The 17806-nt window shown below is 39.6% G+C and overlaps 1 protein-coding gene across 1 annotated transcript in view; it reads right to left on the reverse strand.

The window, feature by feature from the left end:
* LOC126412499 (protein ILRUN) overlaps window positions 1–17806 on the reverse strand; it is a 42921-nt gene that overhangs the window by 23082 nt on the left and 2033 nt on the right. The window contains exon 4 of the mRNA XM_050082120.1: window positions 3058–3212. Within this exon, the coding sequence (XP_049938077.1) occupies window positions 3058–3212 (155 nt within the window). The remainder of the gene's footprint in view (window positions 1–3057; window positions 3213–17806) is intronic.

Here is a 17806-nt window from a genome sequence, read left to right on the forward strand (position 1 = left end):
GATTCCATGCGACGGAGCGTGGATGCATGTATCCTCGCTAACGCAGGACATTTTGAACATTTCCTGTAACAAAGTGTTTGAAGTCACACTGGTACATTCTGTTGCTGTGTGTTTCCATTCCATGATTAATGTGATTTGAAGAGAAGTAATAAAATGAGCTCTAACATGGAAAGTAAGCGTTTCCGGACACATGTCCACATAACATATTTTCTTTCTCTGTGTGTGAGGAATGTTCCCTGAAAGTTTGGCCGTACCTTTTTGTAACATCCTGTATTAACGACCTTGCAGACAATATTAACAGTAACCTCAGACACTCTGCAGTTGACGCAGTTATTTATAATGAAGTACTGCCTGCAAGCAGCTGAATAAATATTCAGCCAGAGCTTGGTAAGATTTCAAAGTGGTGCATAGACTGGCAACTTGCTTTAAATGTACAGAAATGTAAAGAAATGTAAAACTGTGCACTTCACAAAATGAAAAAATGCAGTACCCTACAACTATAATGTCAATTAGTCACTGCTGGAATCAACCAACTCACACAAATACCCAGATTTAACACTTTGTAGGGATATGAAATGGAATGATCACATAGACTCAGTTGTGGGTAAAGCAGGTGGTAAATTTTGGTTTATTGGTAGAATACTGGAGAAGTGCAAAAAGCCTACAAAGGTGATTAGAAATCACTCATCCAACTCATTCTATAATATTGGTCTAGTGAGTGGGACCTGCAAGAAATAGAAATAGCATATTATATTGAAGGTACTGAATGAAGGGTAGCATGAATGGTCACAGGTTTGTTTGACCCATGAGGGAGTGTTATACATATGCTGAAGAAACTGAACTGGCAAAGTTTTGGAGATACCCACAACCTATCCTGAGAAAGCCTACTTACAAAGTTTCAGGAACCAGCTTTAAATGACGACTCTATGGATAGACTACAACCTCCTATGTATCGTACACACAGGAATCATGAGGACAAAATTACTCGTAGAATAACTAAACGGACGACAGAGGCATTCAAACAATCATTCTTCCTGCACTCCATATGTGAATGGAATGGGAAGAAATCCTAATAACTGGTACAATGGGACATACCTTTTGCCATGCACTTCACGGTAGTTTGCAGAGTGTAGATGTAGATATAGACACAGATACAAATAATAGTGACCATGTGTACATGGTTGTGCATATACAAATGTGTATATGTAGCTATAAATTTAAAGATGGACTTTGTCGGAGAGCTTAGTCTACTTTTATATATAATTTTAAATGTGCCTGTCTGCCACTCAATGCCTCCTCCACATGGTGGGTAGCAATAATCAAATTAATGTTGCAAATATTGTTGTATGTAATGACACTGGCAATCATCACTAACTGCTATGGGCTCAAGTAGTTGTTGCAAGGTGCAAGTTGCTTATGCCAACAGAAAAGTACTTAATTGTTTATGACCATTACAGTCTAACATCTGTATAGTTTGGCCCTAAAAATTTGAAACACTTTGTAAATATTATTCTCAGAATTTGAAAAACACTACAATGAAGTTAAAAAACACCAGGTCAGAATAAATATTAGGAAAAAGTGATGTTCCAAATAAACTATCATACAACAAAAAGTTCACATCAAAAAACATGTCAAAAGTAAACCAGACCAATCCATATGTATATAAAGCTATAGAAATTATTCAAGAACTTAAGTAAGAGTGTAGTAGGTCATTGTCATAATTTTTGAGCTTCTAAACTACCTCACAAGGTAAAACATGCAAAGTTCTTATGTTACAATTGCCAGAAAAGTAATGGCTGTAAATGGCAAGTGTCTTAAGAGTTGAATTTCCAACAAATATTGAAGTAATAAGTCTATGAGCATGTTTTATATATTTCAGTAGTCACAAGTCATACCGTGGTTGGATCTTTCGCATGGATGCAAATGTTGAACTCTTTGTTAAAATGATAAAGGAAAAATTAGTAATTTTCAACGCAAATTTTTACATAATTTTCAACTGAAATTTTTAAATTGCATAAGTGGTGTCACTTTGAAAAATGTGGGAATGTAAGAAAATAATGACATGTAGAAGAAATGGCACATCAGGTACCAATCCGAACAGAACCAGCACATTCTTAAGACACCTGAGAATAGGTTGTACATAAAGTGCTTCCCCAAGGAAGGAGACATTTGTAAGACCATAATGTCAATGAAGTGAACAACGACAGCAGTTTTAAAATGAGAATTTCCACAATACAGCTAACAGATAATGATGCTGAGAGCAATGGTAACATCTATGGCTGGTCATTCTGTCTGCAGTTCTGAAGTTTGTACAAGCAGTATATTGCAACACAATTTACATAATGTAAGATGACAATCACCAAGGAGTTCCCAAATAGTAGCATTTGTTCTAAAAAGGAAATGCTATTATGAAGATGCTTGATTAATATCGAGAGATCCAGTGGCTGAGATATTGCTTAAACAATCCCCTTCTCTTCTCATTACCATGAACAAATCATATTCCCATTAAGAAGCTCATACTTTCCATGGTACGCTTGGTCTTTTGAGGGTACATTTCTAATCAGTGACAGAACAGTACCTTCTTAACCAGTTGTTGAAACAGTAAGCACAGTTGTCAAAAGCTGAATCTCCAGCTTTCAGAAATTTTAAGTAGTTCACAGCAAAATATTATCATAAAAAGGGTAGTATAATAAAAGAACTGAACAACAGAAAATTCACTACAACCTCAAATTATGAAAGAAAGGAGGTATGCAAACTAATTCAGAAATAGCAATGGACCAAAAAATATATTTTACTTCTGCAGACTTTATCACACCTCCAGCCACTGTACTCTTACCCTCACATTTCCACATATCTTATCTGTCCATTCTTTCCGATGAAAACCAAACTTAAAAACTGCAAAAGTTTTTCCAATTTCTGTGTGTCAGCCCTGCTCCAACAGTATCTGGTTTTGTTGCTGGTAAGTAGTTTTCATAACACACTTCGGTAAACTTTATCAAATTTCAATAAAATCAGCTCTCGACATACAAAGAATATAAACGTGTGTAACTTTCTTACCTGGAACAATGTCTGAGTGGGAGAAGGACCAAATGGATTCAGACTAGAGTGGTTAACCTGGCGCAGTGGGGAACCTAGGTCATTGAGATGAGACAACTGTTGTGTCAGTGCCATAGTGCCTCCCTCCGCCACAGTGACAATAACCCATATAACATCTGAAAGAAAATTTGCAATATTAGCCAAATGCATTTTTATGATACAGGAACTTCTAATGTGTGTAAAGTTAATTTTAAATTTCCTAGATAACAGTTTGCACAATTTCAACTCAAAAAGGTTGCAACGATACTTCAATATATGTAGGCTAACAGAAGATACAAAAGAAGTTTATTACAGAGCAATTTTTTTCCAAGTTGTTTGGTAGCTTTTTCAGTTATAAATAGTTTAATCCAACACATTTTAGCATAAGTAACACAGTACCTATCAAATACCTAATCTTCAATCCATAACACTACTTGTTCCACAGAACTGTAGATATTTCTTTCGAAGTTGAATAATAATGGAAATATGTAAAATGAGGAAAAAGCAATCACTCACCTATAGCAGACGCTCACGCGAATTTGTGTGTGTGTGTGTGTGTGTGTGTGTGTGTGTGTGTGTGTGTGTGTGTGTGTGTGTGTGTGTGAGAGAGAGAGAGAGAGAGAGAGAGAGAGAGAGAGAGGGAGGGGGGGGGGGGGGGGGGGGCGCACACGGATGTTTGTAGTTTCTAATGGAAAAGAGCCAGAGCTCTGTGGCTAGTCAACAGTTTTCTGTTGTGTGTGTATGCACCACATATTAGCCTGTGAGTGATTGCCTTGCCCTCACTTTACAGGAAGCTTAAGTTGAACATTAGATGTGACCTATTGTCCAAAAACTATTAAAGAGCAACAGCTTATTTATTGTTCCCCATGGTAAAATGTTATTAGTGCACTTACTGTTACTTTCTTTTCTGGTTTTAATACAATTTATAGTACCCATGCATGATGGGCAACAGTACATCATAAATTTTGCAACTATTTTACTTTGCTGTCCAGATACTATACCAGTTTCAACATTGTGGCTAGCACATTATGTACATCAACTATCCATAAATCATGTTACCTCTGTTCTGGTGTTTTCATGTTTTGACTGTTGTGCACTATGTTTCTGAGAAAGAAATAGAATTCTAAGTGAGAGTTTAAAAAGCTAGTTTTACTTGTTGGTATCACTGACTAAAGCTTCACAGAGTTCTTGCTGCATCAGATTTGTCAACGTCGAGATTTCATCTCATCAGAAATTTCAATAGGTCAGCTAAAGCATCTAATGGTTTACTCTGATTGCCTGATGACAAGAGATGAAATGGCTGAAAGCTTGAGACTGACAAATCTGACAATGCAAGAATTCCATGAAACTTTTATTCTGGCGAGGGTTTGCCTAGAAGAGAGTAGGAAATCGCCTAAAAAAAATCAACAAGATAATCAGTGTAACAAACCAAAGGCTGTCAACCCTTTAACAGTGGGGGGCCAAAGTTGTGTATGTGCTCTGTGGCACAGTTGCAGTTAGGTGCTAGACCAGATCTCGCACTATTGCATTAGGTGCATTCAACTGCAGTGGAGGTTTGAGACTCGTGCTTCTTCATCACTTTTGTTTTTAGTAAAATGAAACGTGCCAGTGAAATCTTACCACATTATACAGTTTCTTGTAAACTCAATAGACAGGTTTTCAAACAAAGCTGAGCTGTAAAGAGCTGAATTGATACTCTCTTTTTGAGGATGCCACAAAGTATATCACAAATAATGTAACACCAGTAAATAAATTGATTAAGGCTTGCAGTATGGGAATTTATGAAATTACCACAGCTGTAAATGTGTTTACACGTATATTTAATAGGAAGCAATACATTTGGGTGTAAATATTGTAAGTAAATACAAAATTTTAGTATCTGTCAAGACCCCAGAACAAAAGAGAAAGGGATAATATATTTGACTACATCAGAGCAATGTGACTGGTGCACCAACAGCACATCTGAAGGAAGAAAGGAAGATTCAGGTTTAATGCCCAATTGATACCGAGGCAATCAGAAATGCAGCACAAGCTCGGAACGTTTCAAGAATGGGAAATGAAATCTACTGGGTCCTTTCAAAGGGAATGTCCTCGCATTTGACTGGAACAATTTGGGGAAACACAGAAAACTTAAATACAACTTCTAAGTGCTAACCACTGCGCCACCTCACTCAGTGGTAGCCCCCAAGGTGCCGTCAATACACACACTGTACCTGAGGCATACCAGGTGCAATCTACCACTGGTTCAGTCTCGCGAGTTCTGTGTGTGAAGCTACACAAATCGCTGAACTCATTTTTTGCACAGTAATATTTGGAATATTCATTGACCTAATACAGGAAAGTGCCTTGTCACAAAATTTTCAGTTCCAAAGTTAAATCTTTACTCTTCTTTAATTCCAGTTTCAATAAATAAAAATACACAACACACTTATAACAGCAAATGCATCACAGATGGTGCGCTGGAACAGTGGCACTGCTGTACTCTGCTGTCCACCTCTGTTAACTATTACTGAATGAAAGAATATTTTCCACTCAGAAGTTACACCCAGCCTTGGCTGATCTACTAAGGTTCATGGAATGATTGTTATGGACTGCTCTGAAGGAATGGATATGTTACAAGCATCTGCGTAGCACACTCGCCATACAGAGTTATCTATGTGTATAACAAGGACAAGACAGAACTGGTATTGATTTGTTTAAAATTACTGAAATTTTAACAGCAAGAAGAAAAGCAATGTTATGATGACTAGTTATCTCTTTGGTACAAAAAATGAGATGTAAGGTGAAGACACTTTATTTTGTTGGTGAATCCTATCTTATTAAAAATGCAACACAGTCCAGTATGAAAGGTACTGTCTTAATACATATGTCTCAGTAACAAAAGACAAGATATGGTCATGAATAGAACAGTGAACCTGGAATGTGTAGAATAAATCTCTTTTATTTCCATCTATGATCACAAACACCCCCCCCCCTCCCCCACCCCCCATGAACCTTGCCATTGGTGGGGAGGCTTGCGTGCCTCAGCGATACAGATAGCCATACTGTAGGTGCAACCACAACGGAGGGGTATCTGTTGAGTTGCCAGACAAATGCGTGGTTCCTGAGGAGGGGCAGCAGCCTGTTCAGTAGTTGCAGGGGCAACAGTCTGGATGATTGACTGATCTGGCCTTGTAACACTAACCAAAACAGCTGTGCTGGTACTGCGAATGGCTGAAAGCAAGGGGAAACTACAGCCGTAATTTTTCCCGAGGGCATGCAGCTTTACTGTATGGTTAAATGATGATGGCGTCCTCTTGGGCAAAATATTCCGGAGGTAAAATAGGCCCCCATTCGGATCTCGGGGAGGGGGGGGGGACACTACCCTTAATACGGCAGGTAGGTTAGAAAATTTAAAAAGGGAAATGGATAGGTTAAAGTTAGATATAGTGTGAATAGTGAAGTTCGGTGGCAGGAGGAACAGGACTTTTGGTCAGGTGAATACAGGGTTATAAATACAAAATCAAATAGTGGTAATGCAGGAGTAGGTTTAATAATGGATAAAAATAGGAGTGCGGGTAAGCTACTACAAACAGCATAGTGAATGCATTATTGTGGCCAAGATAGACATGAAGCCCACGCCTACTACAGTAGTACAAGTTTATATGCCAACTAGCTCTGCAGATGACGAAGAAATTGAAAAAATGTATGATGAAATAAAAGAAATTATTTAGGTAGTGAAGGGAGACTAAAATTTAATAGTCATGGGTGACTGGAATTCAGTAGTAGGAAAAGGGAGAGAAGGAAACATAGTAGGTGAATATGGAATGGGGTTAAGGAATGAAGAGAAAGCCGCCTGGTAGAATTTCGCACAGAGCACAACTTAAACATAGCAAACACTTGGTTCAAGAGTCATAAAAGAAGGCTGTTTACATGGAAGAACCCTGGAGATTCTGACAGGTTTCAGATAGATTATATAATGGTAAGACAGAGATTTAGGAACCAGGTTTTAAATTGTAAGACATTTCCAGGGGTAGATGTGGACTCTGACCACAATCTATTGGTTATGAACTGTAGATTAAAACTGAAGAAACTGCAAAAAGGTCGCAATTTAAGGAGATGGGACCTGGATAAACTGAAAGAACCAGAGGTTGTACAGAGTTTCAGGGAGAGCATAAGGGAACAATTGACAGGAATGGGGGAAAGAAATACAGTAGAAGAAGAATGAGTAGCTTTGAGGGATGAAGTAGTGAAGGCAGCAGAGGATCAAATAGGTAAAAAGATGAGGACTAGTAAAAATCCTTGGGTAAAACAAGAAATATTGAATTTAATTGATGAAAGAAGAAAATATAAAACTGCAGTAAATGAAGCAGGCAAAAAGGAATACAAACGTCTCAAAAATGAGATAGACAGGAAGTGCAAAATGGCTAAGCAGCGATGGCTAGAGGACAAATGTAAGGATGTAGAGGCTTATCTCACTAGGGGTAAGATAGATACTGCCTACAGGAAAATTACAGAGACCTTTGAAGAAAAGAGAACCACTTGCATGAATATCAAGAGCTCAGATGGAAACCCAGTTCTAAGCAAAGAAGGGAAAGCAGAAAGGTGGAAGCAGTATATAGAGGGTCTATACAAGGGCAGTGTACTTGAGGACAATATTATGGAAATGAAAGAGGATGTAGATCAAGATGAAATAGGAGATATGATACTGCGTGAAGAGTTTGACAGAGCTCTGAAAGACCTGAGTCGAAACAAGGTCCCGGGAGTAGACAACATTGCATTAGAACTACTGACAGCCTTGGGAGAGCCAGTCCTGACAAAACTCTACGATCTGGTGAGCAAGATGTATGAGACAGGCGAAATACCCTCTGACTTCAAGAAGAATATAATAATTCCAATCCCAAAAAAGCAGGTGTTGACAGACATGAAAATTACCGTACTATCAGTTTAATAAGTCATGACTGCAAAATGCTAACTCGAATTCTATACAGACGAATGGAAAAACTAGTAGAAGCTGACCTCGGGGAAGATCAGTTTGGTTTCCGTACAAATACTGGAACACGTGAGGCAATACTGACCCTACGACTTATCTTAGAAGCTAGATTAATGAAAGGCAAACCTACGTTTCTGGCATTTGTAGACTCAGAGAAAGCTTTTGACAATGTTGACTGGAATACTATCTTTCAAATTCTGAAGGTGGCATGGGCAAAATACAGGGAGCGAAAGGCTATTTACAATTTGTACAGAAACCAGATTGCCGTTATAAGAGTCGAGGGACATGAAAAGGGAAGCAGTGGTTGGGAAGGGAGTTAGACAGGGTTGTAGCCTTTCCCCGATGTTATTCAATCTGTATATTGAGCAAGCAGTGAAGGAAACAAAAGAAAATTTCGGAGTACACATTAAAATCAATGGAGAAGAAATAAAAACTGAGGTTTGCTGATGACATTGTAATTCTGTCAGAGACAGCAAAGGACTTGGAAGAGCAGTTGAACGGAATGGATAATGTCTTGAAAGGAGGATATACACTCCTGGAAATGGAAAAAAGAACACATTGACACCGGTGTGTCAGACCCACCATACTTGCTCCGGACACTGCGAGAGGGCTGTACAAGCAATGATCACACGCACGGCACAGCGGACACACCAGGAACCGCGGTGTTGGCCGTCGAATGGCGCTAGCTGCGCAGCATTTGTGCACCGCCGCCGTCAGTGTCAGCCAGTTTGCCGTGGCATACGGAGCTCCATCGCAGTCTTTAACACTGGTAGCATGCCGCGACAGCGTGGACGTGAACCGTATGTGCAGTTGACGGACTTTGAGCGAGGGCGTATAGTGGGCATGCGGGAGGCCGGGTGGACGTACCGCCGAATTGCTCAACACGTGAGGCATGAGGTCTCCACAGAACATCGATGTTGTCGCCAGTGGTCGGCGGAAGGTGCACGTGCCTGTCGACCTGGGACCGGACCGCAGCGACGCACGGATGCACGTCAAGACCGTAGGATCCTACGCAGTGCCGTAGGGGACCGCACCGCCACTTCCCAGCAAATTAGGGACACTGTTGCTCCTGGGGTATCGGCGAGGACCATTCGCAACCGTCTCCATGAAGCTGGGCTACGGTCCCGCACACTGTTAGGCCGTCTTCCGGTCACGCCCCAACATCGTGCAGCCCGCCTCCAGTGGTGTCGCGACAGGCGTGAATGTAGGGACGAATGGAGACGTGTCGTCTTCAGCGATGAGAGTCGCTTCTGCCTTGGTGCCAATGATGGTCGTATGCGTGTTTGGCGCCGTGCAGGTGAGCGCCACAATCAGGACTGCATACGACCGAGGCACACAGGGCCAACACCCGGCATCATGGTGTGGGGAGCGATCTCCTACACTGGCCGTACACCACTGGTGATCGTCGAGGGGACACTGAATAGTGCACGGTACATCCAAACCGTCATCGAACCCATCGTTCTACCATTCCTAGACCGGCAAGGGAACTTGCTGTTCCAACAGGACAATGCACGTCCGCATGTATCCCGTGCCACCCAACGTGCTCTAGAAGGTGTAAGTCAACTACCCTGGCCAGCAAGATCTCCGGATCCGTCCCCCATTGAGCATGTTCGGGACTGGATGAAGCGTCGTCTCACGCGGTCTGCACGTCCAGCACGAACGCTGGTCCAACTGAGGTGCCAGGTGGAAATGGCATGGCAAGCCGTTCCACAGGACTACATCCAGCATCTCTACGATCGTCTCCATGGGAGAATAGCAGCCTGCATTGCTGCGAAAGGTGGATATACACTGTACTAATGCCGACATTGTGCATGCTCTGTTGCCTGTGTCTATGTGCCTGTGGTTCTGTCAGTGTGATCATGTGATGTATCTGACCCCAGGAATGTGTCAATAAAGTTTCCCCTTCCTGGGACAATGAATTCACGGTGTTCTTATTTCAATTTCCAGGAGTGTAAGATGGACATCAACAAAAGCAAAACGAGAATAATGGAATGTAGTTGAATTAAGCCGGGTGATGCTGAGGGAATTATAATTAGGAAATGAGACACTTAAAGTAATAAATGAGTTTTGCTATTTGGGGAGCAAAATAACTGATGATGGTCAAAGTAGAGAGGATATAAAATGTAGACTGGCAATGGCAAGGAAAGCGTTTCTGAAGAAGAGAAATTTGTTAACATCGAGTATAGATTTAAATGTCAGGAAGTTGTTTCTGAAAGTATTTGTATGGAGTGTGGCCATGTGTGGAAGTGAAACGTGGATGATAAATAGTTTGGACAAGAAGAGAAAAGAAGCTTTTGAAATGTGGTGCTACAGAAGAATGCTGAGAATTAGATGGGTAGATCACATAACTAATGAGGAGGTATTGAATTGGATTGGGGAGAAGAGAAGTTTGTGGCACAACTTGACTAGAAGAAGGGATTGGTTGGTAGGACATGTTCTGAGGCATCAAGGGATCACCAATTTAGTATTGGAGGCCAGTGTGGAGGGTAAAAATCGTAGCGGGAGACCAAGAGATGAATACACTAAGCAGATTCAGAAGGATGTAGGTTGCAGTAGGTACTGGGAGATGAAGAAGCTTGCATAGGATAGAGTAGCATGGAGAGCTGCATCAAACCAGTCTCAGGACTGAAGACCACAACAACATCATCAACAACAACAACAACAACATGATCACAAAATTGCTAGTACCTTAGACTACCAGTTTCAGTCAGTGGTGACAGTCGTCAGATCTATTGGAAAACTTACCCTAATACAATGTCACAATGTTTTCATTGTATTCGGACATGTAGAGTATGGAAAAGTCACACATAACACTGGGTCTGGTAAGTTCCTGAACCGGGGTTCTGGGTGGCTTTTCCAAAGTCTCCCCTTTTCCTCAACCTCACCAATCCTTTTCCTTCACCCCCCTTCCTTCCCCTTCAAACCCTTTTGCCAGAAGATGGAGCTACTGTCTCTGAAAGCCATGATATGTAATATCAATTACATGTGTGTTTTCTTGGTGAGAAAATTCTTTTATCTGTCCAGTTACGTTATATTTTCAAAAATTGATTATTTTCATTTCTGACATTAATAGAAGTAACAACAATGATGAATAAATACAGAGTTCTGAAGACAAATATTGATTGTAATATGCAGCAGAGCCAATGGCTGGCCTCGCAAGTAAGTAGCCTGTCAGGTTGGGGAGGAGACAAGCCAGCAAGGTATGCCAAGGCTGGTTAGGTGGAATCCATCCAGCTGTTCACTCTGGTGAGCCACATGCACTGTTCTGTGTACCACACAAGCCAGGCTGCAATGCACAGGCTGGGCAGCGTGAGATTTGCATCATGTGTTGGATCTTTTGAGGAGACTGTGGGAAACCACTTTAATTTTGTAGAAATTTGTAATTCTAGTAAGCCTGTACATCTTACAGGTTATGGCTATCACATCCACCAACAGGTGATCCCCCCATCTTTTGTCCTTAGTTCCTGTCATTGTAAGTTGCAATGGTTTGTCAGATATATTATACCACATTGAGCAGCACATAGGTTGCATGAACAGGTGCAGGAAAGATGAGGACTAGAAAGTATTCTAAAAAAAATCCTCTGTGGTGTGTGGTGGTGGTGGTGGTGATATGTGGGCTACGGTTTACTTTATGGTGCATATCAACAGAGAAGAAACTACATGAGAGGGCAGGTGCTGAACCAGTGTTAAAGGCTGAGACTGAACACAATTCACTGGGTCACAATACTTATTTTGTTTCTAATGAGCAGGTGTTATACTGTGCTTCAGGTGGTTCACTTAAAATGAATTCTTTCCAAGAATTGTGATTAAAATGAAATCTTTCCAAGGATTGTGACACACACAGTCACAGTTTCACAGCATCCAATGAAGAGGAGGACTGCAGACATGCTTAGAGTAACTAGTCAGGATTTTGTGTGCACCTAGGCAAAGAAGCTAATGAAGATTTAACTGCCCATGGTTCCCAATAACAGCATAATGCACTATATAACAGAACTGTGTACTCCATGCTTTTGAAAGAAAGGAAGATCGAGGTTACCTCCCGTGAACAACAAAGTCATTGGAAATGGTGCAATGAAGAAGCAAATAACTTTTAAAAGGAACTATCGTGGCATTAGCCTGAAGTGATTTAGGGTAAGCACAGAAAACCAAAATCAGAATGGCATGACAGGTATTTCAACCACCATCCTCCCCCATACGAATCCAGTGTTTCATTGTTGTGATATCACACTTCGCCTCATGCTTTTGAAACATTCCTCATGGAATGGTTGCACAATGTAGCTTCTGCCAGTGGTACCATATTAGTTACATGTTACATAGATCATACCTTTATCAAGGTACTGTAGAACAAGTTAGTTTACAGTATATGTATAAATATGTGTTAACATTAATGATCAGGCTTAAATATTAAACCACAGAACACAAAAGCTGTTTTAAGGGCTAATGAAATTAACTCAAGTGAAAGGTGCAACATTAGAATCTTTTCTGAGACAGAACAATGTATGTAATTGTAAAATATTGTGATATTTGAAAATATCAGCTCATGGTGCAGCAGAAGTAAAATCATTTTCTTAGAGCAGATTCACATTTTTCCTTGCCCGAATGTCATCCAGTGTTAAACCCAGCAACAAAGAATAGTATCTACAGTTTCTCTGGTACCATCTTTCCCATGTGACAAGCTCCTTTCCCTCCACTGCTGGTATTCATGGTAAACACATCATACCAATACCAATTTGTTACATATTTACACGACATTCAGCCTCATAAATCACTTCATTTATCTGAATCACTCAACGGTAAGACTTTCTGTACCACCTTGGACGAGAGAGGAGAAAAGAGAGAGAGAGAGAGAGAGAGAGAGAGAGAGAGAGAGAGAGAGAGAGAGAGAGAGAATTCAACAACTAGGTGACACCCAATGCTCCACCTCAATCCATTAGTTTGGCATATGCATAGTCAACAAAATAACAATGGAAAATCCAGAATGAAATCTAACAATATTATGAAAAGGAAAGCTGCCACTCGCCATATAGCAGAGATGCTGCGTCGCAGGTAGGCACAACAAAAAGACTGTCACAAATTAGGTTTTGGACAGTATGGCCTTCGTCAAAAATAGACACCACACACACACACACACACACACACACACACACACACACGCGACTGCAGTCTCTGGCACACTTCAGCCACACTTCAGTTGACAGACACTGCAGTCTGTGTGTGTGTGTGTGTGTGTGTGTGTGTGTGTGTGTGTGTGTGTGTGTGTGTGTGTGGTCTATTTTTGATGAAGGCCATACTGTCCAAAAGCTAATTTGTGATAGTCTGTTTGTTGTGCTTATCTGCGACTCAGCATCTCCAGTATAAGGTGACTTGCAACTTTCCTTTTCACAACAAAATAACAAATTTCATGTATGCATATTGCTATGAAACATAAAGCTACACTATCATTAAGAAATGGATGACCTATTTGGGAAATAGGAAAAGCAAAATAATAAGTACCAACTACCCCATCTAAAGAAAAAAAGTAGAGAAAAAATTCAAACAACGGAGAGGAGCACAAAATAAACTATTCTAACATTTTAATCTACTTTTCTTTGTTTTGAAAGAACTAATTTTAGGTTCTAGCAAATTGGTTCTAATGATTCTAGCCTCAGATCAAGTAAACACTTCAGAACAGCTACAGAAATAACACACAGTTTTAAAATTTTTAAAATTATAGTGTGATGACTGGTTATTACTACTGCTACAACCACATATAATTCATTTAGAGAGTATGTAAAATAAGGAAAAGGCAACCACTCACTTATAGCAGACTGATGTTTGGAGCATAGAAATATGTAACAGCAAAGAGTATTCACACAGATTTTGAACTCTCGCTCTTTTAATAGAGAAAGTACACACTACCACACAGCACCCAAATGCGGTTTTGTACTGTTCCCTCCAGGAATAAATATCATTGTTATTCATTCACAGAGTAGAAATACCCAGTGATTAATAATACCTTCAGAGCTAAATTAACCGTTAACACCAAAAACAGTTATCAAAATGTAAGTCAGTTCTTAGAGCACAAACATGACATAATGAAAAGCGATACACTCTTGCCGTTATCTGTCCCAAGAACCATTTTTCACTGCTGGTTGTGGTTGGAATTACAATTCACATGTGGAATTCCAAGTGCAACTAGACATTTTTCATTTATTCAAAGCATTATCTTAGGACCAATATGAAGTCAAAGCCTTGAAAGTTGTGACTATGAAAACAGTTTTATGTGTAAGGAGCATTATACTCACAGTATTTCAATATAATGATATTTTTAGCAAAAAAGTTTAGGATTTAATGTATAATCTACAAAATAGTCATTAGAGACTTAACTCTCAGAACAGACATGGATGGGGAGGGAAGTTGGCCACATCCATTTAATTTTAACAGTCCTGGAATTTGAGTTAAGCTTTTTGAGGAAATCACAGAAAATCTAAGTCTGGATGGCCGGAAAAGGAACTGAAACCCAGTCCACAGTTTAAAGTCCCATGCACTACTATTGAGCAATCTTGCTTAGTCAATACAATTAATACAGTTGAATGAAAATTTAATGAGAGCTGAGTAAGCAATTGCTTGTGTGACTACATAAACTTTCCTCCATATTAACTGATTATATTCTTGTTGGATCCATAGCCGGATCACAAAGTCATGTTGATAGTTACACGATCGAGCTGTATACCCAACACGAATATCATAAATCAGCTGTTCATCATTTACAATAACACACTCAAATTTTTCTCTACACCTGTGTGTCATAATACTCTATTTCTGTTGAGAAAATAGACATTTTTATCAAAAATTGGTATGTAATAGAGCTTATGTCAAAACAAAAAAAAGAAACTGATGTGGCCTCAAACTTATATGGCAACAATTTTTTCAAATCTACACACCGGACTTGGGAGGAGAAAAATGGTGTAAGCCTGTATGAGCTTGAGTGGAATGTACGGTACATCACCTTACCATCGCCAAAAACTACAAAGAATGATTCACAATGCTAAGGATACAAAGCTTAAGCCTAAACTAAAATGTCAGTAAGTAAAATGCCAAATAGCTAGTAAGACACAATAAAAACCAAAGAATGAGATGTTTGAAACAAAAAGCAGAAAAGAAGAAGGGAAAAAAAAGCGAAAAGAAAACTGCCTTCAGTGTGTGTAAGTGCATGATGAAGTAAGGGTTAATTAAAGAAACATTACATAATTACTCTGGAGAGGAAACTTAATTAATCCATTTGTCTACATTATTGATAACTGAACAGTATCATTGATTTCAAAGAATGCAAGTGTTTCATATGAAAAATGTTGCAACTTTCTTTACTATGCCCCTCTTTACAACACATTTTTGTGCATGTGCTCCACCAAAAATGACACACTGTGAAAATACATGTAGCTTCTTAGCATCCCAGTACACTTCAATTCCAGTACCACTATACTAGGAGGAGTCAATAAAGAATGAGAATGCAAAAGCTTTTCTTTGTTTTTCTTACTTTGTAATAACTTTAGACAAGAGTGCATACTGCCATGCTCTTCTTCAAAGCACTCACCTTAAATAAAATCTGTGTGTCCCAAAACATCTGCTAATATGGACAGATGTTAAGGAAGCCAGGCAGCCATCTCTTGACACCACCTTCAATTCAGAGTTAATTCTGTGTTCTTCATAATACCTTGTGACAATTCACTATACCTCTCCATTTATTTATGATTTCAGGCAAAGTGGAACTAAAAGCTCTGCTCAGCACCGGAGGGTGCAAGTACAGAAGATTTAAGTTTCATGTTCCGTTAATGTTGAGGCCATAAGACACAGCAAAGGTCTGAATTGAGAAAAGAATGGTCGAGAATAGCACTTCCTTGCGGCCTATTCAAAAGAACCATCCCAAAATTTGCCAAAAGTAATTTAGTGAAACAGCATTTGTAGCCTAAACATGGGTGGCCATACAAGATTTTCAACCCCCAACCCTCCTGCTAACCAGTTCAGTCTTTCAACCAGTGTTCCTTCTAGTCAAAAACTGGCCATGTGACAATGTACATCACTGCTATATCACTGTCTATGCCAGCTGTTACATAGGAGTTGGAGACAAGGTGGCTTCTTTAAGATAAATCACTATATGGTAATTACAACAAGAAATGACAATTACCCTACTACCTCTACCACCGTGTGAATGACCTCATCCTTCTTTCATACAAGGCAACCTACTGATTACTGAACTGTGCATGTATTCACACTTTTGACGTCACAAAGTTGAAACCAGCTTTCATCATCAGTAATGATAAATTGAATTAGGTTTCTCCGTACTCAAGACATCTTTAAAACTCCTGACAACCACAATATTCGCCTCTTTTCAACTTGGGCAAATGATACCAGTTTTGTGTGCATACGCCCTTCACGTGCAAGTAGTGATAGAGAATAGTGAATGCATTACTATCATAAATGTTCAACTTTCTGCTGATGTACTCATTATTATCCAGCAATTTTTGCTTACAATGATGGCAGCCATGCTGATCACATGACCTGGTAGTAAAATCACCTCGATGCTCCGTTTGGAGTTTAATGGGCTTCCCGCGCCACTGAAATGTAGTTGGTTGGGGGGAGGAACATCTCCACCATGTGCTCTTGCAACATTTTACAAGCTTCCATGTTGATTTCTGCAGATGGAAGCAAAATTTCAAAAGTTGCATACTGCATATTGAGAACCGATGTCATTATTCAGAGGCAACTGTTTACCTGTCACGTTTTGCTCTGGAACTGTTGTCAGGTGCACACAAATTCAATTTTTTCTCATTTTTATATTGCCAACTCGAAAGACTCATCCTCCTCACAAAACACTGTCTCACCATTGCACGTATGCTGTATAAGAAAAAAGAAAAGTCATTCTCATTCTTTATTGATTTGTCCTCACATTATGAACAAAAGCTCTAACCTCATTATGCATAAGCACTTTCAATAAACCAATTAAAATCAAACCAAAATGTACACAACATAAGTACAAAAATTATAAAAATTATCAACAGACTTTGACACAGAGTATACCATACGTTCCGACTTGCACAACAAAGGACATTATTTCAGACCATGAGATTTTAAAGTGAATCTCTAAACATTTCCATGAAGATTGCCCTGTTTCTGTTAGAATACACGCAATGTAACCAGCAATTTGTTTTTCACACTTTTTGTGTAGATCTGAAATGAAATTGTGATGGAATAATGCTCCAAAAAACATAAAATAAAATGCTTCTATGCTAAGTAAAAGCCTTCCTTTCAACACGCAATGATAGCCTTTATCATCAAATTTGACCATGTTCCTTGCATACTACCTTTGCCTTTAAATGTCATTCTCCATTAATACGTTGACTGCTGCAAGGTTGCTGGCTAACACAACAGATGTTCACACCTGATACCATGTTCCAACATAGGCCACATGCTTCACTACAATTCATACAGTATATAGTGCAATACTGCACATTGATTGGTATTTTTCGATTGAAATAATATCGATGTTCAGGAAATCATGTACAATATCTTGTTCAATGTTTTGAATTTTGTTTTTGCAACTTTACACATTATCCAAACATACACTGCACCAAACAAAGTCAAGCATATGGCCACCGGCGGGCACAGGACATCAGGAGTGAACTAATGCAGTTACCACTGGCAGCCTTGTAACAGTCAACCTGTTAACACATATTTTCTCAACTAAACTGACATTGTACAACACCTAGAATAGATTTCAGA

This window comes from Schistocerca serialis, chromosome 7 (assembly GCF_023864345.2).
Source record: "Schistocerca serialis cubense isolate TAMUIC-IGC-003099 chromosome 7, iqSchSeri2.2, whole genome shotgun sequence".
Classification (NCBI taxonomy): Eukaryota; Metazoa; Arthropoda; class Insecta; order Orthoptera; family Acrididae; genus Schistocerca; species Schistocerca serialis.